At 41.5% G+C, this 25,785-nt stretch overlaps 1 protein-coding gene across 18 annotated transcripts in view; it reads right to left on the bottom strand.

Annotated features, from left to right (window-relative positions):
* The window catches only part of TRPM6 (transient receptor potential cation channel subfamily M member 6), a 375,800-nt gene that overhangs the window by 326,703 nt on the left and 23,312 nt on the right, over positions 1–25,785 (bottom strand). For 16 of the 18 annotated variants that reach the window (XR_012516543.1, XR_012516544.1, XR_012516545.1 and 13 more), the window contains exon 1: positions 22,782–23,168. The exons of 1 other annotated variant lie outside the window; for it this stretch is intronic. Coding sequence is in view for 3 of the 17 variants with exons in the window: in XM_010341208.3 (XP_010339510.2) it covers positions 22,782–22,799 (18 nt within the window). In the remaining 14 variants the exon portion in view is untranslated. One more of the 18 variants, XR_012516546.1, reaches the window with a different exon arrangement.

Here is a 25,785-nt window from a genome sequence, read left to right as displayed (position 1 = left end):
AGACCATCCTGGTCAACATGGTGAAACCCCATCTCTACTAAAAATACAAAAAATTAGCTGGGCATGGTGGCACGTGCCTGTAATCCCAGCTACTCAGGAGGCTGAGGCAGGAGAATTGCCTGAACCCAGGAGGCGGAGGTTGCGGTGAGCCGAGATTGCACCATTGCACTCCAGCCTGGGTAACAAGAGCAAAACTCCGTCTCAAAAAAAAAAAAAAAAAGAAAAGAGAGAATAATCAAATAGATGCAATAAAAAACAATAAAGGGGATATCACCACAGATTCCACAGAAATACAAACCATCACCAGAGATTATTACAAACAACTCTATGCACATAAACTAATAAACCTGGAAGAAATGAATAAATTCCTGGACACTTGCCTCCTCCCAAGCCTAAACCAGGAAGAAGTCGAAACCCTGAATAGACCAATAACAAGGGCAGAATTTGAGGCAGCAATTAAGAGCCTACCAACCAAAAAAAGCCCAGGTCCAGATGGGTTCACAGCCAAATTCTACCAGATATACAAAGAGGAGCTGGTACCATTCCTTCTGAAACTATTCCAAACAATCCAAAAAGAGGGAATCCTTCCCAAATCATTTTATGAGACCAACATCATCCTGATACCAAAACCTGGCAGAGACTCAACAAGAAAAGAAAACTTCAGGTCAATATCCATGATGAACATAGACGCAAAAATTTTCAATAAAATACTGGCAAACCAATTGCAACAGCACATCAAAAAGCTTATCCACCGTGATCAAGTAGGCTTCATCCTGGGGATGCAAGGCTGGTTCAACATGCGCAAGTCTATAAACGTAATTCACCACATAAACAGAACTAAAGACTAAAACCACATGATTATCGCAATTGATGCAGACAAGGCCTTTGACAAAATTCAACAGCCCTTTATGCTAAAAACTCTCAATAAACTAGATATTAACAAAATGTATCTCAAAATACTAAAATCTATTTATGACAAACCCACAGCCAATATCATACTGAATGGGCAAAAACTGGAAGCGTTCCCTTTGAAATGTGGTACTAGACAAGGATGCCCTCTCTCACCACTCCTGTTCAATATAGTATTGGAAGTTCTATACAGAGCAATCAGGCAAGAAAAAGAAATAAAGATTATTCAATTAGGAAAGGAGGAAGTCAAATTGTCTCTATTTGCAGATGACATGATTGTATATTTAGAAGACCCCATTGTCTCAGTTCAAAATCTCCTGAAACTGATAAGCAACTTCAACTAACAAAGAATGTGAAGGACCTCTTCAAGGAGAACTACAAGCCACTGCTCAACGAAATAAGAGAGGACACAAACAGATGGAGAAACATTCCATGTTCATGGTTAGGAAGAATCAATATCGTGAAAATGTCCATACTGCCCAAAGTAATTTACAGATTCAACGCTATCCCCATCAAGCTACCAATGACCTTCTTCAAAAAACTGGAAAAAAAACACCTTAAACTTCATATGGAACCAAAAGAGAGCCTGCATAGCCAAGTCAATTCTAAGCAAAAAGAACAAAGCGGGAGGCATCACACTACCAAACTTCAAACTACTACATATGAAAAAATGCTCATCATCATTGGTCATTAGAGAAATGCAAATTAAAACTACATTGAGATACTATCTCATGCCAGTTAGAATGGTGATCATTAAAAAATCTGGAGACAACAGATGCTGGAGAGGATGTGGAGAAATAGGAACACTTTTCCATTGTTGGTGGGAGTGTAAATTAGTTCAACCATTGTGGAAGACAGTGTGGCAATTCCTCAAGGACCTAGAAATAGAAATTCCATTTGACCCAGCAATCCCATTACTTGGGTATATATCCAAAGGATTATAAATCATTCTATTATAAGGACACATGCACACGCATGTTCATTGCAGCACTGTTTACAATAGCAAAGACTTGGAACCAACGCAAATATCCATCGATGACAGACTGGACGGGGAAAATGTGGCACATCTACACCAATGGCATACTGTGCAGCCATAAACAACAATGAGTTTGTGTCTTTGTAGGGACATGGATGAACCTAGAAACCATCATTCTCACTTAACTGACACAAGAACCGAAAATCAAACACCGCATGTTCTTACTCATAGGCAGGTGTCGAACAGTAAGAACACATGGACAGAGGGAGGGGAGCAACACACACTGGGGTCTGTTGGGGGAGACTAGGGGAGGGACAGTGGTGGGTGGAGAGTTGGGGAGGGATAACATGGGGAGAAATGGTATAGGTGATGGAGAGGAAGGCAGCAAACCACACTGCCATGTGTGTACCTATGCAAAAATCTTACATGTTCTTCACATGTACCCCAAAACCTAAAATGCAATAATATATATATGTACATATATATATATATATATATATATATATTTTTTTTTTTTTTAATTCTGTCCAGGAGACAGAGAACACAACGTAACCTTACACCTTCATCTCATTTTGTCGATAAAAGGTGAGCACTATTTAGCTGGTAGTGATTTATTTTTGACAACATCTCTAAAAATTGAATGCCAACAAAATAATCCACAATTCCCTAAAATGCCACTTCTCCTGGGTAGAAGAGAAATTTTACTTAGCAAAGCACATAATGCTTTGCTAAGCAAAGGCATTTAGAACCTTGGAATGAGGCTGGGTGCAGTGGCTCATGCCTGTAATCCCTGCACTTTGGGAGGCCAAGGCAGGTGGATCACCTGAGGTCAGGAGTTCAAGACCAGCCTGGCCAACATGATGAAACCCTGTCTCTACTAAAAATACAAAAAATTAGCCAAGGGTGGTGGTGGGCGCCTGTAATCCCAGCTACTTGGGAGGCTGAAGCAGGAGAATCACTTGAACCCAGAAGGTGGAAGCTGCAGTGAGCTCAGATCACACCATTGTACTCCAACCTGGGAAACGAGAGTAAAATTCCATCCCCCACCCACAAAAAAAAAAAAAATAGAACTTCAGAATGAATTTCTAGATTATATAAAGTCATGAGTAAAGGGATAAAACATTTATAAATCTTTCTGGAGCCAAAGAGGGGATTAGAGGAACTCAACTTTATCCTGCCAAGGAGAGTGTATCAGAAAGGTGCAAACTGAAGTGATTGATATCATTCCCCTTCCTTCCTCTTTCCAAGTTGGTTAAAGCCCTCATTATCTCAGCCCCAAAACCCAGTTTCAAAATAGCCGTCAAAAACATCCTTTTCCTCAGTTGTCACTCAAGCTTCAGGGTTTAATCGGTCTAATAAAACATGCAAATGAAACATTTGTAATTTCAGATCATGTTAAATCACTCTGATAAAAAGGAAGATGAAATGGAAGGCTCCTTTATGAGTATTCTTTACAACTGTCCCTCAATAGTAAAATGCAGAGATTTAACAGAATGCTGGGCCTATTTGTGGTACAACCACTCTAATCTGGTTAAATTTTCTACCTACATGCACTCAGTTCTCTCTTCAATTTCCAAGCTCCAAAATACTCACAAATTTGTTATCTATGTACACAGATGGTCTTCATTTATGCTCCAAATATCTTGTTAAATTATCCAAAATTTTAGTACTACATGCAAATGAACTACATAGCCTAAAAAGGATTTTTGTTTTTTGGTTTTTTTTTTTTGTTTGTTTTTTTGGAATGACTCATTAAATTATGCTTTTATTATTTTATTTATTTATATATTTTTTTGAGATGGAGTTTTGCTCTTGTTGCCCAGGCTGAAGGCAGTGGCTATTCACGGCATGATCCCAGGGCACTGTGGCCTCGAACTCCTAGTATCAAATGATCCTCCTTTATCAGCCCCCTGAGAAGCTGGGACTACAGATATGTACCACAATGCCTGGGGAAAACATACTGTTAAATAGTGGAAGTTCAGGAAACTTACCATCCTCTCAGACGATAAACCTTTATTATAAGTTACAGGTTTGGCCAGGCATAGTGGCTCATGCCTGTAATCCCAGCATTTTTGGAGGCCAAGGCAGGAGGATCACTTGAGCTCAGGAGATGGAGGTCAGCCTGGGCAACATGTCAAGACCCTGTCTCTACTTCTAATAATATAAAAAATAGAAAAAAAAAAACATATATATATATATATATAATTTGAGACGGAGTCTTGCTCTGTCGCCAGGCTGGAGTACAATGGCACAATCCCGGCTCACTACAACCTCCACCTCCTGGGTTCAAGCAAGTCTTCCGCCTCAGCCTCCCGAGTAGCTGGGACCACAGGCGCATGCCACGACGCCCAGCTAATTTTTATATTTTTAGTAGAGACAGGGTTTCACCATGTTGGCCAGGATGGTCTAGATCTCTTGACCTTGTGATCCGCCCACCTTGGCCTCCCAAAGTGCTGGGATTACAGGTGTGAGCCACCACACCCAGCTAAAAAATAGAAATATTTTTAAAAAGAAGTTACAGGTTAAATTTTATTTATGACATTCGTAGTAAGGTTTATATACGTAATGGAGATTGTCTTATTTGTTTCAGTATAGAACAGCAGAAAGAAAACACAACTGGATTGGCTAGGCATGGTGGCTCACGCCTGTAATCCAAGCACTTTGGAGGTCAAGGCAGGTGGATCACCTGAGGTCAGGAGTTCAAGACCAGCCTGACCAACTTGGTGAAACCCCATCTAGAAAAAGAAAGAAATAAAGAAAGAAAAAACTAAAAAGAAAAAGAAAAAAAAGAAAACACAACTGGATTTTACTCCTTAAAATTCGGTGGACACTCATACCACATGTGTAACTTAGACAAATTCAAAACCTGTGCTAAAAGAATGAGAGAGGGATAGAAGGTAAAAAATAAGACAGAGTAGAGAAACAAGTTTAATAGTGTGGGCAGTTTCACTGCCGTTCCACAATCAGGAATATTTTTGTTTTTTTTTTTAAATAGAGTTTTGCTCTTGTTGCCCAGGCTGGAGTGCAGTGGCGCAATCTTGGCTCACTGTGACCTCTACCTCTGGGATTCAAGTAATTCTCTTGCCTCAGCCTCCTGAGTAGCTGGGATTACAGACATGCACCACCACACCCAGCTAATTTTGTATTTTCAGTAGAGACGGCATTTCACCGTGTTGGCCAGGCTGGTCTCAAACTCCTGACCTGAGATAACCTACCTGCCTCAGTCTCCCCAAGTGCAGGGATTATAAGCATGACTCACCACACCTGGCCACAGGGTATCTTATATCCAAAAACAGCAGTTCTGAAACTTTTTGGCCTTAGGATCCCTTCATAATCATAAAAATTACCAAGAAGTTCAAAAAATATTTTATTTAAATTATGTCTACCAACATTTAAGAAATTAAAACTGAGACATTTAAAAATATTTACTCATTAGTTCATTTTAACCTGTTACATGCTAACACAAACATTTTCCCAAAAAGTTCATAAACAGAGCACTGTCTTATATTTTTGCAAATCTCTTTCATGTCTGGCTAAAGATGGCTAGATTCTCATATTTGCTTCTACATTCAATCCTTTGCAATAATTGGTTTTGCTTGGAGTATACAAAGAAAATTTGCCTCACACAGACATGTAGTTGAAAAGGGGGAGTATTTTAATGGCCTTTTTAGATGATTGCGTATTCATCATGTACCCTCAGGAAAATTCCACTGTACACTCATGAGAGAATATGTCAAAAGAGCAAATAGCATCTTAGTACCATTACGAAAATAATTTGGACTCTGAGGGCCTCTGAAAGGTCTTAGGGACCTCTAGGAGCCCTTGGACCACATATAGAGAATACATGGAAGTGACTGTGTGTAGACACTAGAGTGGAGTCGGTGAGAGCAAAATATACTACTTCCCAGGTGGTCTCTGTTCCCACAGGCATATCTTAATGAGTAGACTCTAGTATTTCAAGATCCCCAGTATCGTACTCAACTGAAGAAAATTCCAACATAGAGTAAATGTGATTGGAGATAAAATCTTCATGTACTTTACTTTATGCTCAATAAAAGGGACTTTTCAAGGGTAGTTTGGAATGCATTCCATTTCTAAACTTACAGCCAACTTTAATGCCTACCACACCCACCCTCCCGAAGATGTTAAATTCAGTGACCTTGGAAAGCTTGTGAAGTGTGGGACCAACCCTTTACAATCCATAGGCAGGATACATCCTATCAGTTTAAAATACTGATACTCAAAAAGGAAGAAACAAACAAAACAAAAAACAAAACAAAACAAAAAATCCTTACCTCTAAGAATAATAGGTTTATTCGCTGGGCGTGGTGGCTCACGCCAGTAATCCCAGCACTTTGGGATGCTGAGGTGAGTGGATCACCTGAGGTCAGGAGTTTGAGACCAGCCTGGCCAACATGGAGAAAGCCTGTCTCTACTAAAATACAAAAAAAATAGCCAGGCTTTTGGCAGTCACCTGTAATCCCAGCCAATCCGGAGGTGAGGCAAGAGAACTGCTTAAACCCGGGAATTGGAGGTTGCAGTGAGCTGAGATTCACCACTGTACTCCAGCCTGAGTGACAGAGAGGGATTCTGTCTTAAAAAAGAAAAGAAAGAAGGAAGGAAGGAAGGAACGAGAGAGAAAGAGGACAGAAAGAGAGAGAGAAAGAAAGAAGAAAAGAAAAGAAAGAAAGTAACTGATAAGTCTATTTAGCTCTGAAGGTTACAAACTTCAGCATCTTCTTTTGTCCCTCTTACCCAGAGAGAGGAGGAATGGTAGGAAAACCCATGTGCGTTCACAGAACCCCTTTTTTATTACCAGCACTTTACAGTGTAGCAGCACAGTATAGGACATTTCCCAAAGTATGTTCTATGGATCACATAGCATATGAAATGCTCTCAATAAAGTACCTGCTAAATTTAAAATAGTTGAAAAAATACAGAATTTAATTAAATAGATAGGGAACACCTACAGTATCTCATTGGATATCCCATGGGGAATATAATATTCCTGAAACGTAACATTGCAGGAATTTTCCTAATAAGCTAACTGAAAAGCAAGTACCTTTGAATACGTGGGTCTACAGACATCTACAGTAAGGAAATAGGAGTTTGGGATAAAGGGTAAGAGTAACTGTAATTGGGGATCATGGGCATTCAATAAATCAGCTCAAGCTATAATGAAATGAAAAAAGAAAGGGAGGAAAAACAAAGTAACACTGCTTTCTTCTGTAACCTGTAGGTAATCGTTACCAGCAAACTAGAGAAATCTTGTTCTCCCTGGGTAAGTGACCCCAGTAATTGTTATTTTCCAGCTGTCCAGCTATAAAGTTTTGTGAACATTCCTTTAGCTGGACTTGGAAACAGGCACTGCACAGGCCGGGCACAGTGGCTCACACCTGTAATCCCAGTGCTTTGGAAGGCTAAGGCAGGTAGATCACGAGGTCAGGAGTTCGAGACCAGCCTGACCAACTTGATGAAACCCCGTCTCTACTAAAAATACAAAAATTAGCCAGGTGTGGTTGTGCACGCCTGTAATTCTAGCTACTCAGGAGGCTGAGGCAGAAGAATTGCTTGAACCCAGGGGGCATAGGTTGCAGTGAACCAAGATGGCACCACTGCACTTCAGCCTGGGTGACAGACAGAGCAAGACTCCATCTAAAAAAAAAAAAAAAAAAAGGCACTCCACTTCTGATTTTACAAAATAATAATAGTTACAATTGCTTCAAGCTTCAAGCAAACCCTCTATCTGTAACTGTGTGCCTAAATTGCCACATAGGAAAAAACAAAACAGATAGTTACAAAGTTATAACTGTAACAAAGCTGCACTTAGTTCTTATCTAAGTCTTCACTGTATCATTCATAGGATATGCTAAACCAGCTCCTGGTTTTTCTAATAGATAGTATTGCAAATGATACAAAATCCAGGAGGTACATCAGGTGATACAGGTGAAAAGTTAAAGTTCACTTCCATACCAGGTCCCCAGCCATCTAGTTTCCCTCTCGAAAGTTAACCTCTATTACCGTCTGTTCTGCATTCTTCTAAACATAGTCAATGTGTTTACAGCTCTTTCCTCCAACAAATTTTTACATAGATACAGGCAAATTGCACAAGCTGTTCTGTACCTTGTTTTTTTCCTGATTAATATATGTAATAACCTTATGTAATTATATGTAATAACCTTACATGTAGATTTGATTCATTCTATGAGGCTGACCAGTATTCCCTAATATGGAAGTTCCATAATTTACTTAGCCAAGCACCTGGTTGTGTATATCTATGTTATTTTTCATCTTATGCATCATGCATACAATATAGCTTTCATGATCATGTATATCTGCAGAATATGCACCAGCAAGTAAAATTTCTAAGTCAACTCAGATTTCCACATTCCCCTCCATAGAGAGGTACCAATTTATAAGCACAATATATGACTTATGAGCAACTTTTTTTTGAGAGGGGTTCTGACTCTATTACATAGGCTGGTCTTGAACTCCTGGGCTCAAGCAGACCTCCCACCTTCACCTCCTGAGTATCTGGGATTACAGGCATATGGCACCATACCCAACTCAATAGCAACATTTTTTTTTTTTTTTTTGAGAGAGTTTCATTCTTTTGCCCAGGCTGGTGTGAAGTGACACAATCTCAACTCACTGCAACTTCTGCCTCCTGGGTTCAGGTGATTCTCCTGCCTCAGCCTCCTGAGTAGCTGGGATTACTGGTGTGCGCCAACACACCCAGCTAATTTTTGTGTTTTTAGGAGAGACGGAGTTTCACTCTGTTGGTCAGGCAGGTCTTGAACTCCTGACCTCAAGTGATCCACTCGCCTCTGCCTCCTAAAGTGCTAGGATTACAGGCATGAGCCACTCTGCCCAGCTACAACTTCTTTAAAATAGTGACAGAGTCTTGCTATGTTAGCCAGGATAGCCTTGAACTCCTGGCCTCAAGCAATTATCCTGCCTCAGCCTCCTGAAGTGCTAGAATTCCAGGTGTGAGCCACCACACCCAGCCAACAATAGCAGCTTTTAAGCATTAAGGAATACACTGAGATGGGATCTCGCTCTGTTGCCCAGGCTGGTCTCAAACTCCTGGCCTCAAGCAACCCTCCCACCACAGCCTCCCAAGTAGCTATGATTGCAAGTGTGAGGGGCCATGGTTGTGAGCTCTTTTTAAGATAGGGCTTCTCACTCCTGTTGCCCAAGCTGGAGTGCAATGGCGCAATCTCGGCTTACAGCAACCTTTGCCTGGCGGCATTCAAGCAATTTTCCTGCCTTGGCCTCCCAAATAGCTGGGACAACAGGTGCACGGTACCACACCCAGCTGAGAGAGAGAGAGACAGAGAGAGAGAGAGAGAGTGTGTGTGTGTGTGTGTGTGTGTGTGTGTGTGTGTGTGTTTTGTAGAGATAGGGTTCCCTTGTGTTGGCCAGGCTGATTTCAAACTCCTGAGCTCAAGTGATCTGCCAGCCTCAGCCTCTCAAAGTGCTGGGATTACAGGTGTGGGCCACCGCATGGAGTCTGATTCTCTCTCTTAAATACCTCTTGTATCTGCCCACCTCCTGTATCTATATTGCCACTGCCCTAGTTAAAAAGACCATAAACTCCTGTCTACATTGCCTCCCAGGCCTTTCTGTTTCCAATTTGCTCTTCAATTCATTCTCTATAATAAAGCTTATAACCTTTTAAAATAAAATGAACAAGTCATTATCACATAAAACTTTCCAAGAATTCACCATTATCCTTAAGATACAGTTTTGAAGTCCTTCACATGCTTTGCAGTGCACTGCCTATCACATCATGGGTGCTCTGGCTCCTACCTGAACTCTTGCTCCTTCCTGCCTCCATCTCTACATACTAAATATATTGAGAAACTTTGAATTCTCTGAATTCACCTACAGATATTCTCTACACACTGCTCTCTCCACTTAGAATACTCTCCACTTCCCTCCTTTCTCCACCAACTTAGACACCGTGCCTCCTAGAAAACCTCGCGAAACTCTCAAGTCGGAATCAGGACCTCCTTCCCCATGCTCTCTGAGCCTGAGTCTTCTGTGCTTATCCCCTGCCCTGTACTGGTATGATCTAGTTAGACCCACTGTACTCTACATCTTCAAAGACAGTAAGCGTCTGCAGGACAGCCTGCAGAAGATACTGTATTACATGGGGGAAAAAGAAAACGTTGTGCACTCCTGGCCATCACATATATTAAAATTGGAAAGGAAAATGTTTTGCGGCTGTATAAGCACAAACAAGTATTATAACTCTCCAGAAGGGAGAAATTGTCTGTTTCCCAAAATGTATTTGATCAAGAATTTTCTCTGGGGGCATTACAGACTTGTTGCCACAGGATGCAATTTCTGGAGACTGTTTTCTTTTTTTCTTTCTTTCTTTTTTTCTTGAGATGGAGTTTAGTTCTTTTTGCCGAGGCTGGAGTGCAGTGGCATGATCTCGGCTCACTGTAACCTCTGCCTCCTTATCTGAAGCAATTCCCCTGCCTCAGCCTCCTGCGTAGCTGGGGTTACAGGCATGTGCCACCACACCTGGCTAATTTTGTATTTTTAGTAGAAACAGGGTTTCTCCATGTTGGTCAGGCTGGTCTCGAACTCCCAACCTCAGGTGATCTGCCTGCCTCAGCCTCTCAAAGTGCTGGGATTACAGGTGTGAGCCACTGCCCCCAGCCCTTGGGGGACTCTTTTCTAAGAAATTTCCAACAATTATCAATTAAGAATATCTTCTCCCCTAAATAATTTACCTTAAGATTTTTATCTTAATCGTTGAAGGGTTCATCTTAACTTAGATAAAGATGTTTTATTTTAACATATAGAATTTTAAGCTTTTTAACAGAAAAAAATCTTTTAATTTAAAAGATCTTAAAAATCTTTGAGATTTTTATTGTAACTTAAAGATTTAGGGTAGGGTACCGACAAGTCTTTTATTCAAAAAAAAAAAAAAAAAAAACCCTCACATTCAAAAGAACTGATTTCCCTAAAACTTTAAGAGGAAGATGTTTTAATAGAATTAGGGCAGTCCAGGCTGGGCACAGTGGCTCATGCCTGTAATCCTAGCACTTTGGGATGTCCAGCCAGGCAGATCACCTGAGGTCAGGAGTTCAAGACCAACCTTGCCAACATGGGGAAACCCTAACTCTCCTAAAAATACAAAAATTAGCTGGTCATGGTGGTGCTTGCATGTAATCCTAGATACTCGGGAGGCTGAGCCAGGAGAATCACTTGAACCTAGGAGGCAGAGATTGCAGTGAGCCAAGATTGTGCCACTGCACTCCAGTCTGGGCGTCAGAGATTCTGTCTCAAAAAAAAAAAAAAAAAAAGAATTAGGGTGGTCTAGGAAGTTGAGACTCAGAAGTCTGTCAGTGAGATATCAAGAATCCTATGAGTTAACAGAGGTTGGCAGATATAACGCTATCATTTGCTAGGCTGAAATTTCCCAACTTCTCTTCCTTGCTGGAACACATGATATTCAAAGTTCCAGTGTTGTTTAGAGACTGCCTGTTTCAGTTCAATTCAGGAAGAAAAGGGAGCACAGCTGCCCACATGATGCCTTTCTTTAAGTCACCGAGTAGCACAACTCCAGAACAGATTTCTATTTTCACTGGATTTTTATTCCGAAGAAGTGTCTTTGGTATTTAATTTCCTCTGATATTGTAAGGTGAGAAGAAATATATTTTATACATAAGAAAGAGACTTTGAAATGACCCAAAAAAGCAATCATAAAAGAGAGATTAAACAAAAGCAAAGCAGTTTTTCTTTTCTTATTTCTTTTTAAGAATGTGTCACTCAAATGCTCATATTTCATAATTTTTTTTTTTTTTTTTTGAGACAGTCTCGCTCTGTCACCCAGGCTGGAGTGCAATAGTGCAATCTTGGCTCACTGCAACCTCTGCCTCCCTCGTTCAGGTGATTCTCCTACCTCAGCCTCCCGAGTACCTGGGATTACAGGCATGCACCACCATGCTCAGCTAATTTTTTTTTTTTTTTTTTTTTGTACTTTTAGTAGAGTCAGTTTTGCTGTGTTGGCCAGGCTGGTCTCAAAATCCTGACTTCAGGTGATTCGCCCACCACAGCCTCCCAAAATGCTGAAATTACTAGGCATGAGCCACTACATAATTGTATTATAAGAAGGAATATTTTACTTTAGCCAATTCTAGTTGCAAACCCAGGACACCAAATAAATAAATAATTATTAAAACCACCATCATCATCTGTATGTTAGAGAACAAAACTGATAAAACACTGGAATTCAGAGATCTTGGCCTGCATTATACAGCAGCTCTTCCCTTCAGTTAAACTTGAAGGAGGGCTGGGTGTGGTGGCTTATGCCTGTAATCCCAGCACTTTGGGAGGCCGACCTCCGAAATGACGCTATCATTGGCTAGGCTGAAATTTCCCAACTTCTCTTCCTTGCTAGAACACATGACATTCAAAGTTCCAGTGTTGTTTAGGGACTGCCTGTACTTTCAGTTCAATTCAGGAAGGAAAAGGAGCAGACCACCTGAGGCTAGGAGCTGGAGACCAGCCTGGCCAACATGGTGAAACCCCGACTGTACTAAAAATACAAAAATCAGCCAGGCGTGGTAGCACATGCCTGTAGTTACAGCTACTCAGGAGGCTGAGGCAGAGGAATATCTTGAACCTGGGATGTGGAGGTTGCAGTGAGACTGTACCACTGCACTCCAGCCTGGGTGACAGAACTTGACTCAATCTCAAAAAACAAAAACAAAAAAAAGAATAAAGATGCAGTCTATAAAGTCTTATGTCAATAATTATTCCCTCCTAGTTTGCCTTTCTTAAGACTGTCTTAAAAACACTAGTTAATTTTAGAAAGATTTTAAAATTTAAAGACTTTGGACCCCATTCTTTCTACTTGCTTGATCTTGGGGTGAAAGAACAAAAACTGCTGGATAAGAACAGAGGTTAAAATTTGATTTCTTTTGTTTTAAAATCCCTCTAAAGCAGACACTGACAGTGGTGACAAAGGTTAGAAAGGATTAACTTCAACAGGCCAAGGATCTGTGAAGTACCCTGTGAATTTAAGCTTATCTAAGAAGAAAATTCTCAACAGGTATGGTGGCTCATGCCTGTAATCCCAACACTTTGAGAGGCTGAGACAAGTGGATCACCTGAGGTCCAGAGTTCAAGACCAGCCTGACCAACATGGAGAAACCCTGTCTCTACTAAAAATACAAAATTAGCTGGGCGTGGTGGCACATGCCTGTAATCCCAGCTACTCAGGAGGCTGAGGCAGGAAAATCACTTGAACCTGGGAGGTGGAGGTTGCAGTGAACCAAGATCGGGCCATTGCACTCCAGCCTGTACAGCGATAGTGAAACTGTCTTAAAAGAAGAAAAGAAGAATAAATTCTCTTTTTTGAAAAGATTACGAGACTCAATTTACAAAAACTTCTTGGCCTTTTAAAGATCAATAGGATATCTACTTACTCCCAGAAAAGAAAGATATTTTCATATTCAAAGGCCAACCTAGTCTGCAATATATTAACTGCAGAGTAACTACTTATTTATTTATTTTGTGAAGGATTTTCACTCTTGTCGCTCAGGCTGGAATGCAATGGCATGATCATGGCTCACTGCAACCTCTGCCTCCCAGATTCAAGCAATTATCCTACCTCAACTTCCCAAGCAGCTGGGATTACAGGCAGGCATCACCATGCCTGGCTAGTTTTTTTTTGTATTTTTAGTAGAGACAGGATTTCACTATGTCAGTCAGGCTGGTCTTGAACTCTTGACCTCAGGTGATCCACCCACCTCAGTCTCCCAAAGTGCTGGGATTACAGGCGTGAGCCACCTTGCCCAGCCAGGGTAACAATTTATTCAGCACTTTCTATGTGCCCACCTGGACAATTTAAAACATTTTGTTTATTAACGCACTTAAATTGCACGAGTACCTGGGTGCAGTTATTAACCTCATTTTATGAATGAGGATACTGAATCTTAGACAGGTTGAGTAATTTCCCTAAGGGACACAACAGCTCATAAAAATGACATCAGGATTCATATATAGGCAGTCTGATTTGAGTTGATTCCCTTAGCAACTTCACTTTACCATCACTTACCCACAACACTTGTGCCAATACCAATCCCTGAAGCAGTATAGTGTTTTAGGGTTGGCCAATCTTTTTCCTGAATATCTGATCATCACACAGATCTGGTACATAATAATAATGGATAAGACCAAGTATATAAAATGCCCTGAAAAACATCTGCCACATAGCATGTTCTCCATGAGAAGCCTTGGGCCCTTAGAGATACTGGAAGGTCATGAAATTTTAGAAACTGTATACTAACTTTTATGTGGATGTGTACATTTTCCGGGAGATAATCTGAAGTGCTGGATCAAAAGTAAGTGCCACACAAAGGATCTACATAGTTCTCCAAAGAACAAATGGCTAACCAGCCCATGAAAAGATGCTCAAAATCATTTGTCATCAGGGAAATACAAAACAATGAGGTACCTCTTCATACCCGCTAGGAGGCTATGCTATAATCGAAAAGTCAGACAATACAAAGAATAGGGAGAAACTGGAACTATCATGGATTGCTGGTGATCATGTAAAATGATAGAGTTGCTTTGGAACAAATTCTCACAGTTCCTCAAAAGGCCAAACACAAGAGTTATCATATGACCCAGAAATGTGACTCCTAGGTATTGCCCCAAAAGAAATAAAAACGTATGTCTACACAAAAACTTGTGTACAAATGTTTATACTAGCATTATTCATCATTGCCAAAAAGTAGAAACAATCTGAATATCCATCAACTGATTAATGGACAAATAAGATAAGAGGTAGCCACAGGAAAAAAGCCCCTGGACTCAAGTGGGCCATGGGACTAACATGGGGAGCTGCCTGGAGACCGTGTGATGGCATTGCTCCAAAGAAAGAACTCACAGAGTCCCACACACACTATGGATTCAAAGCAGTTACAGCAAGGTGCCATTTTTAGAGCCCGGCCCCTACCAGACTGCATCCTGTCCTGGAACCCAACAGCTCTGCATCTTCACATCCCTGGAGCCTCATTAACATCCCCTGCCCACAGCCACCTCCACTGCTTGCTGCTGCCTACAGGGCCAAACTATGAGCCATTAGCAGTGACCCCACCATGCTCAGTATTGGGGTCACCACACATTTAAAAGTGCCCTGAGGAAAGGCAGCCTCATTGAAAGCCACAATCTGGAGCCAAGCTGGCTTTCCCCTGCTGCCTATTTATAGCCACTGCCACTGAAACAACTCTGCACTCCCCAGCAGCAGGGCCACAGTGTAGCCGCTGCCACCCCAATTCAAGCATTCTGCCAAGGGACTGGAGATCACCTCTCCTACCACAGCCAGTGACTACAGGCATCATAAGGGGCCTGAGGAGAAGCCCACCCTACCCAGCTCCACCCCACCCAGTGCTGGAGCATACTATCCAGGAGCCTAGGGATCACCTGCCCCAGACACCACAGTTGGCACCTGAGCATTCCTCCCAGGAGCCTGACAACAGACCCACCCAACCTGCCACCACCACCACAGCCGGCACCCACACACACCACCTGCAGGCCTGGGGACTGACCCACCTAGCCCATCATACCCACTGCCAACACCAGCATGGATCACTTGGGAAACGAGGATTGTCTCACCACTCCCGCTGTCATCACTCATACCACACCCACTGTCCAGGGGCTCAAGGGCATACCTACCTGCCTATCCCACCAGTGCCATTGCCAGCACCCAAGAAAGCCACCTGCAGGCCCAAGAATCAGCTCACCTGGCCCCACTAACACAGGTGCCAGCATGTGCCACCCAGGGGCCCATGAACTGGCAAATTCAGCTCACTGCTATCACCACTGGGGCCCAAGGACTGGCCCACCATATGTCCCCATCCCCAGCAAAACTTCACCACAGCCTCCACTAACAATCACACCCGAAGCCACTGAGCAAATCTCAGACACTGCTGACACTGTTTACAGCCGAAGAAATCATACAGACACTACACTACTGCACACACCCAGAATCAGAGCCAAAGTGCCCTACCTAAACACCAACACATAAACATTTTCAGAATACAGTCTTCCCCTACACAAGCAAATTCAAAAGATGGGAAGAAGCAAATGGTTATGCCAGATGCACAGATAACAATATAAGGACACAAGAAACACAAAAAAGCAAGGAAATGTGGTACTTTCAAAGGAACACAATAATTATCCAGCAACAGAGTTTTCTTTTTTTTTTTCTAAGTTACCATTGTCTGTAAATGGTATATCCAGCAATAGATTTCAATGAAGAAATTCATATAATCCAGGAAAAACAATTCAAACTAGTGGTATTAAAGAAGCTCATCCAGGTGTGGTGGCTCATTCCTATAATCTTAGGAAAGGCAGCCTCATTTAAAGCCATAACTCCCACACACATATTTGGTCACAGAAGTCCTCTGTGCTGATTGTTGTGGTGTAAAAGTAGAAGAGAAATGAGTATTTTTCCTGACACAGACAAAAATAAAGAAAAAATAATTTAAAAGAATAAATAAAGTCTACGTGATATATGAGGCACCATAAAACAGCCAAATATTCAAAATTTGGAGGCTTTAGGAGGTGAAGAGAAAACAAAAGGAATAGAAAACCTATTTAATGAAATAATAGCTGAAAACTTTCCAAGTCTAGCAAGATATTTAGACATCCAGACACAGGAAGCTCAGAGATTGCCCAAAAGATACAATTTAAAAAGATTTTTTCCAGGGCACATTATAGTCAAACTGAGAGAATTCTAAATTCTAAAAACAGCAAAAGAAAAATGTCCAGTGATTTATACATGAACCCCCATCAGACTGACAGCAAATTTCTCAACAGAAACTTCACAAGCCAGGAGATAAAGAAATAATATATTCAAAATTCTGAAAAAAAGTGCTACGATCCAAAGATACTATTCCCAGCAATGCTATCCTTCATAAATAAATGAGAAGTAAAGTCTTTCCCAGAAAAGCAAAAGCTGAGGAAATTCATCATCACTAGACCAGTTCTATAAGAAATGTTTAAGTAGGTCCTGCACATAGAAGCAAAAGGACAATATCTACCATCATTAAAATACACGAAAGTATAAAACCCACTAATAGGGCAAACATACAAATAAGGAAGAGAAAGTTCTCAAATGTTACCACTACTGATTACCACCAAACCACAATGATAAACAATAAGAGAGAAAGAAAGGAACTAAGAACATACAGAACGACCAGATATTAATTAATAAAATGACAGGAATAAGTGCCCCCAGATCAATAATAACCATGAAAGTAAACTGTTTAAATTTTCACTTAAAACATATAGACTGGCTGAATGGATTGGAAAAAAACAATGACCCTGGCTGGGAGTGGTGGCTTGTACTTTAGGAGGCCCAAATGGGAGATCACTTGAGGCCAGGAGTTCAGACCAGCCTGTCAACACTGCGAGATCCCATCTGTATTAAAAAAAAAAAAAAATTCTAATTAAGAAAAAAAAGATCCAGCTATATGCTACTTGTAAGAAATTCATCTCACCTACAAAGACAGATATAGACTGAAAGTAAAGGAATGTTTAAAAAAAAAAAAAAGAAAAAATAAAAAAAAAAGAAAGTAAAGGAATGGAAAAAGACATTCCATGCAAACAGAAACCAGACACAAGCATAAATAACCATATTTATATCAGATGAAACAAACTTTAAGTAAAAAAAGTTAAGAGAGACAAAAAAGATCATTATATAATTATAATTATATAAAGCAATCAATTCGGCAAGAAGGTATAACAATTCTAAACATATATGCACCCAAAAGGGCACCCCAATATATAAAGCAAATATATTTTTTTAAATTTTACTTTAGGTGTATACTATATCTGGCATTTCTCCCCATGTTATCCCTCCCTCCCCTCCCCTACCTCCCCAGCCCCCATTGTCTCTCCCCTACCCCCCTCAACTGTCCCCAGTGTGTGATGCTCTTCTCCCTGAGTCCACATGTTCTCATTGTTCAACACCCACCTATGAGTGAGAACATACAGTGTTTGGCTTTCTGTTCTTGTGTCAGTTTGCTGAGAATGATGGTTTCAAGATTTACCCAAATCCCTACAAAGGACACAAACTCATCATTTTTAATGGCTGCTAAGTATTCCATGGTGTATATGTACCACATTTTCTTTGCCCAGTCTATCATTGATGGGCATTTGGGTTGGTTCCACATCTTTGCTATTGTACACAGGGCTGCAATGAACATACATGAACATGTGTCTTTATAGTGGAACGATTTATAGTTCTTTGGGTATATACCCAGTAATGGGATTGCTGGGTCAAATGGAATTTCTATTTCTAGATCCTTGAGGAATCGCCACACTGTCTTCCATAATGGTTGAACTAATTTACACTCCCACCAACAGTGTAAAAGTGTTCCTATTTCTCCACATCCTCTCCAGCATCTGTTGTCTCCAGATTTTTTAATGATCACCATTCTAACTGGTGTGAGATAATATCTCAGTGTGGTTTTGATTTGCATTTCTCTAATGACTAGGATGATGAGTATTTTTTCATATGTGTGTTGGCTTCATATATGTCTTCTTTTGTAAAGTGTCTGTTCCTTCACCCACTTTTGAATGGGTTTTTTTTTTCTTGTATAGCTGTTTTAGTTCTTTGTAGATTCTGGATATTAGCCCTTTGTCAGATGGGTAGATTGAAAAATTTTTTCCCATTCTGTTGGTTGCCGGTTCACTCTAATAACTGTTTCTTTTGCTGTGCAGAAGCTCTGGAGTTTAATTAGATCACATTTATCTATCTTGGCTTTTATTGCCATTGCTTTTGGTGTTTTAGTCATGAAGTCCTTACCTATTCCTATGTCCTGGATGGTTTTGCCTGTGTTTTCTTCTAGTGTTTTTATGGTGTTCGGTTTTATGTTTAAATCTTTGATCCATCTGGAGTTAATTTTAGTGTAAGGTGACAGGTAGGGGTCCAGTTTCCGCTTTCTGCACATTATCCTACCTCAGCCTCTCCAGATATTACAGGCATGCACCACCACACCTCGCTAATTTTTTTGTATTTTTAGTCAAGATGGGGTTTCACCATATTGTCCAGGCTGGTCTCAAACTCCTGACCTTGTGATCTGCCCACCTTGGCCTCCCAAAGTGCTGGGATTACAGGCGAGAGCCACGGTGCCCGGCCTGCTCAATTTTTAATGATTATGATTTTATGACAAGAGAAAAAGAGATGTGATTTTATATTTGCACTCTAGGAAAGAAAAAACAAATTAACTAAAGCTGAAACTGAGCTCAGTTTCATCAAGAAGCATCTCACTATCCCCTTCTATCTCAAAAACAAAAGTTTTGTTCACTGTATATTTCTAGATTCTGGAACAGAGCTTGGCACATAACACTCAGTATTTGTGACTGGTCATGATGAGAAAATGCTAAGCCCATGATCTCGATCACTCCAGTTCATCTGAACACACTGTTCAAGAAAGCACTAACATGTATTGCCATGAAAAAATCTTCAGGAACTACCGTTAAGTGAAACAAGTTACAGATCCATATATACAATATGATTCAATTTATTTAAAAACACATGCAAAGCCAGGCATGGGGGCATGTGTTTGTAATTCCAGATACTTAAGAGGTTGAGGGTAGGAGGATCCCCTGAGCTCAGGAGTTCAAGACTAGCATGGGCAACATAATGAGATTCCATCTCAATAAAATTAAATTAAATTAAATTAAATTAAATTAAAGCACATGCACAAGTCAAAATAAATACATCTGTATGTGAAAGCACACCTAAATAATATGCTCCAAATTCAACAGTTTGATTACCTCTGGATCAGAGGGGGAGTGGTTGAGGGGTAGAAAGCAAACTTTCTATTTGGATTTCTATTTGTAGCATTTGAATTATTTACAACAAAAAATTATTTTTGTATTGTTAGTGAAAAAAATTTTTAAGGAAAAAACATCTGGACAATTCTTTTCTGTGATACAGAATCAAGGAAAAAATACATTCGATGCTGTTCACCTTACATATACCTTTTCTTAGAAAGCTACTGGAGAATATGCTCCATCAAAATGATAGAAGAAATAAAAAATGACTAAGATGTGGGATACAGGAAACAGGAACCAGCATAACAGAGATGCAAAGTGAATCAATCCCCAAACGATGGTGAAGAGAGAGCCCAAGGTAATAGCTGTGCATCAAACATCAAGAGCAAACAGTCTGAACTGGCAAAGCAGGTAAGAATGCTGTGTTAGAAATAAAACTGATTAAAATAGCTGTTGCATTGGACCTCTTGAGAGAAGATTTTAAAAACTGGCAAAGAACTTGTAATTAAATTGGTGAAAACTCTGCAAACACAGAGACAACTCTGAGAAAAAAAACAAGAAAGAAAGGGAAAGTAATGACTGTATACTATATAACTCAGCTCTTAATAGCATATAGGGAGGCATAATAATGTTAACCTAACAACTAAATATTGACCTAACCAAAAATTATGAGATAACTATATTCAGAGGATCTATAGAAGGAACAGGTAGGATGCATGTAAGTGACAGTGGCAGGAAAGCAGAAAAGAGTTAAATCCACACATTTCATGCAGGAAAGCCAATGCATGATGAGTAAACCTGAAAAACCAAGAAGAGGTAATTACAAGGAATATCTAGAGATATGGACAAACAGTAACTAGCTAAATAAGATGAACATTATTACTTCTCTTAAATGGCAAGAAATGATGGAGGGTTCTATTTTCAAAAATTAACTTTATTGAAGTAATTGATTCTGAACAATGAGTACAGAAAACTTTAATAAAACCAAGAAGAAAAAAAGGCACTACTGAGACTCACATCATAATATTTTACCTAAGTGATGGATTTTACAGCAAACAGTTGCCATGTAGCCTTCTGATGTGCCACAAAGAAACAACTGAGTTATAAGTAGGATAGTCACTTTCAGTTCCAGCACTGTTATGATTCTACCAGAAGTATAATGAAAATCACTCAGATTATATGGGCTGTTTATACTGAAATCTCATGATTTAAAACACAGTGAGGCCAGGCACGGTGGCTCAGGCCTGTAATCTTGGCACTCTGGGAGGCCAAGGAGGATTGCTTGAGCCCAGGAGTTCAAGACCAGACTAAGCAACACAGCAAGACCCTGTCTCAAAAAAAAAATTAAATTAAATTAAAAATAAGAAATTTAAGGCCGGGCACAGCGGCTCATGCCTGTAATCCTACCACTTTGGGAGGCAGGGGCAGCTGGATCATGAGGTCAGGATTTGAAGACCAGCCTGGCCAAGATAGTGAAACCCTGTCTCTACTAAAAACGCAAAAAATAGCTGAGCATGGTAGCAGGCACCTGTAATCCCAGTTACTTGGGAGGCTGAGGCAGAGAATTGCTTGAACCTGGGAGGAGGAGGTTGCAGTGAGCCGAGATCGTGCCACTGCACTCCAGCCTGGGCAACAGAGCAAGACTCTGTCTCAAAAAAAGGAAAAAAAAAAAAAGAAATGTGGAAAAAAAAAAAAAGGAAAAAGAGTGAAGCCATATTTCAGACACAGTATTTACCAAATTCCCAATAGTTTTGGAGTAGATGTCTTAACCAAAAAATTAACTATGATAGAGAATTGTAAATAGGCAAGATAAAACCAAAATTTGTGGCAAATTGCAACATATTGCACGGTTCTTTCCCTTCTCCTCTGGGATAATCATCTCAAATGCTGTTCATGTCCTTGTCTATCAAGACAAGTTTAATAGTACCAAAGGGTACTAGCCCCCAGTTTTGGACCAAAAAAAACCCAAAACTACTCATGCTAACTCCTACCCCAGATGCTTTACCACTCCTGGTGGGAAACATAAGAAACAGCCAGATTCTTAAAGTCAAGGCCAGATTCCACTCTGGCCAAAATAGCTAATGCTTTATCAGTCCTCTAAGAACCCAAAGCAGACAACAGTGAAACATCAAAATTTGTATACAGGGGGAAAGAAATTGAATAACTCATTTCCCGCTTTAGCAATTAAAGGTGATCATTTCTCCTTAGAACAAATAATCACAATCATGTGTATGACTGGAATATCCATGTTCTCAGTGTCTTAAAGCACTGACCTACGTTAAAATCTCAAATCTACTTTTCTCCTTTGGCTTCATTTTCCTCACCTGTAAACCGCTGGGGATATAGGCGAGAAAGGATACTTGGACTTTATAGGATTACTGCCAGGATGATATAATTAAGCATCGCAAACTCTTTTTTTTTTTTTTTTTTTGAGACAGAGTTTCACTCTTGTTGCCCAGGCTGGAGTGCAATGGCGCGGTCTCGGCTCACCGCGACCTCCGCCTCCCGGGTTCAGGCAATTCTCCTGCCTCAGCCTCCTGACTTACAACCTGTTAAATACGTTAGACATTATTCTAAGTGCAAATGACATACAGCATTTCATTTCATCCTGAAACTGCAAATCGTATTATCCCATTTTCCAGATGAGAAACCCGAAGCACAGAGGTGAACTCGCCCAAGATCCCAGGTAGCGATGCGGCTGGGATGCTAATTCAGGCCACCTGGCTCCAGAGCAGGTGCTCTTTATCAGAGCGGGCTGAAACGAGCTAACGTTTGCTAAGCAGCCTGTACTACTCCTGAAGTACAACGTGCTCAATAAATGATGCTTATTTTTCAAATGCAGTGTGAGAAGGGCCAGACAAAATAGGCCAGACCAAGGAATGCCCAGGATCTCCACTGCTCTCCCAGGCGTCGCCAGCGCTCTCCCAGCGGCCAGAAGCGCCCTTCCTCTCCAAGCCCCCAGAACTTCCTGTTGCGCTCCAAGCCGGCGGTGAAGGAGCCAACGCTGGGGCTTGAGGCTGCAAGTCCCGGCAGCGCCGCTTTGGGGAAGAAAGCGGACCGCGGCGGGGCGGGCGCTTACCGTAACCAGCGCTGTCATCGCTCCGGGACTCCAGCACGCGGCGCACGCGGACGCGCACGGGCGCGGAGGGACTGCGGTGTGGGCACTTCTCCAGCCGCCTCGGAAAGCCGCGACCCCTGGCTTGTCAGGGTCCCAGTCTGCGATCCGCGCCCCTGGCGGCTCAGAAATGCACCTTCTCTCCTCCCGGCTCTTGGCTCAAGCCACCTCCCAACGCCTTTCCCGCTCGCTCGGAGCGGAATCACAGAGCTGCCTCCTCTTCCGGGGTGTTTCCCACCGCCCCAAGCGGAACCCCCGACCCCCCGCTAGGTTTCCACTCGGACACCAACTCCGCTACAGCCGCATCCCAGCCCTCGAAACCGGCGCTGAGGGACCTGCCCTTTAGCAGCAGCGTGCATTACCTCAGATACGATAATCATCTTTGGGCGGAGACCAGGGAACTTGAAAGCCGGTATTTCGTAAATCTTAGCTATTCTAGATGCTCGTTAGATGGCGTGTCCCTGGCCCCACCTACTTCTAGCTAAGGCCGGGGGCACAGATCTAGTGAATCGCCTAAGGCCCTTGCTTCCCGCCAGCCGAGCGGCCTGAGCTCACCTGCAAGTGCTCCAAGACAGGTTGTTCTTTCATTTTTGATTTGCAGGCCCTGCTCCCAGACCCCTGTCTGAGCTTTTAACTGTGGAGGCAGAAACTCTGGGCTCCAACTCCACACGCTGCCTTTTACAGCCCAGTGGATTTGTCACAATACCTTTCGGCTTCAGTTACCTAACTGCCTAAAAAAGAAAGGAGGTGACTCCCACCTTCCTTCGATAATAGAAATATAATGAGGATCAAATGGGATGGCCACTGCCATCACAGACATACTTTGCATCCTCGACCTCCCAGGCTCAAGTGATCCTTCTACTTCAGGCTCCAGAGAGAGAGTAGCTGGGACTACAGGCACACACTTCTGTGCCTGGCTTTTTTTTTTTTTTTTTTTTTTTTTTTTCTAGAACAGGGTCTCACTATGTTGCCCAGGCTGTTCTCAAACTCCTGGACTCGAGTGATCATCTTGCCTTGGCCTTCCAGAGTGCTAGGATCATAGGCGTGAGCCACCATGCCCAGCCTAGACAGTCTTGATTAAAGTTGTGGTCAGTGATTTGGGGTGGATCCCAGTGTGTTGGCAGAGGTGCCACAAAGCACGTAGGCAAAATGTTGCTCACATTATTGCAAGTGTAATTAACAATGCTAATCATTCATCCCTGACAACTAACTTAAAATGAGGGACACCTACTCATTTAGTTCATTATGAATTTTTGCCTAGTGAACTCACATTTGCAGACAGTTTACAGGGGTTTTCTCCATTTCTCAATGTGGTTTTAATGAGCATTTCTTTGTTTATTGGAAAATTGGAATCTCTCATATGTGTATTAGCATTTTGTTGTTTTTCTTTTTGTTGTTGCTGTTGTTGAGACAGGGTCTAGCTCTGTCACCCAAGCTAGAGTGCAGTGGCACTGTATCGGCTCACTGCAACCTCTACCTGCTGGGCTCAAGCAATCCTCCAGCCTCAGTGCCTCCAGGTAGTGGGACTACAGACAGGTACAAGCCATTACATCTGTCTAATTTTTGTGATTTTTGTGCATATGGGGTTTCACCATGTTGCCCAAGCTGGTCTCAAACTTCTGAATTCAAGCGATCCACCTGGTTGGGCCTCCCTCAGTGCTAGGATTATAGGCCATGGCCATTTATTGTTCTTCTATGAACACATTTCATCGCCTTTCCTCTCCTTAACCAATCTCCTTTAAACAGTTAATTTGTAAACAGTAACAGGTTCTGAAGCTCTTCTAAGGCAAGTAAATCCTTCTTTTTATTTATTTATTTTTTATTTATTTATTTATTTATTTATTTAAAGATGGGGTTTCACCATAATGGCCAGGCTGGTCTTGAACTCCTGACCTCAGGTGATCCCCTGACCTTGGCCTCCCAAAATGCTAGGATTACAGGTATGAGCCACCACGCCCGGCCTTGTTTCAGGATTTCAAGAGTGGGACCCAGGAATCTGTATCTTTCACAAGCACTTTAATCAACTATCAAACTTGTATATAAAACTCTTCTGGTCTGGGCATGGTGGCTCATGCCTGTAACCCCAGCATTTAGGGAGGCCGAGGCAGGAGAATTACTTGAACTCATAATTTTGAGATCAGCCTGGGCAATGTGGCAAAAATCCATCTCTACAAAAAATACAAAAATTAGCCAGGCTTGGTGGCTCACACTTGTGGTCCTAGCCACTTAGATGGCTGAGGTGAAAAGATTGCTCAAGTCCGGGAGGTCGGGGCTGCAGTGAGCTATGATGGTACCACTGCACTTCAGCTTGGGCAACAGAGAAGGACCCTATATCTAAAAAAAAAAAAAAAACAATAAAACTATTCTGGGCACAGATACACCTATGCCCAGAGTAGCTGTAAAAATTAAATTTTAAAATGTTCATTAGTAGTCTAGTGTGGTTTGATTCAGGCCAGCAAATATTTCCTGAACATAGACTGTTTGTCAGGCATCCTGCTGAGCACGAGGAAATCAAAGATGAATAAGACATTGTCCAGTCTACAAGGAGCTCAGGTTTATAGGAGGAAGACGAACAATCAGAAATGAAACTGGGAAGAGGTAGAACAAGAAGGTGGAATAGAAGGCCCTGATCACCCTCCTTGCATAAACACCAAATTCAACAACTATCTACACACAAAAAAAGCGCCTTTGTAAGAACCAAAAATCAGGTGAGCACTCACAGCACCTAGTTTTAACTTCATATCACTGGAAGAGGCACTGAAGAGGGTAGGAAAGACAGTCTTTGTTTTTAACTTTTATTTTAGGTTCAAGGATACAATGCAGGTTTGTTTTATAGGTAACCTCATGTCATAGGGGTTTATTGTACAGACTGTTTCGTCACCCAGGTATTAAGCCTACTACTCAATAGTTATTTTTTCTGATCCTCTTCCTCATTCCACCCTCCACTCTCAAGGAAACCCCAGTATCT

This window comes from Saimiri boliviensis, chromosome 2, assembly GCF_048565385.1.
Source record: "Saimiri boliviensis isolate mSaiBol1 chromosome 2, mSaiBol1.pri, whole genome shotgun sequence".
NCBI classification, from domain to species: Eukaryota; Metazoa; Chordata; class Mammalia; order Primates; family Cebidae; genus Saimiri; species Saimiri boliviensis.
This window is presented reverse-complemented; position numbering and strand designations above follow the sequence as displayed.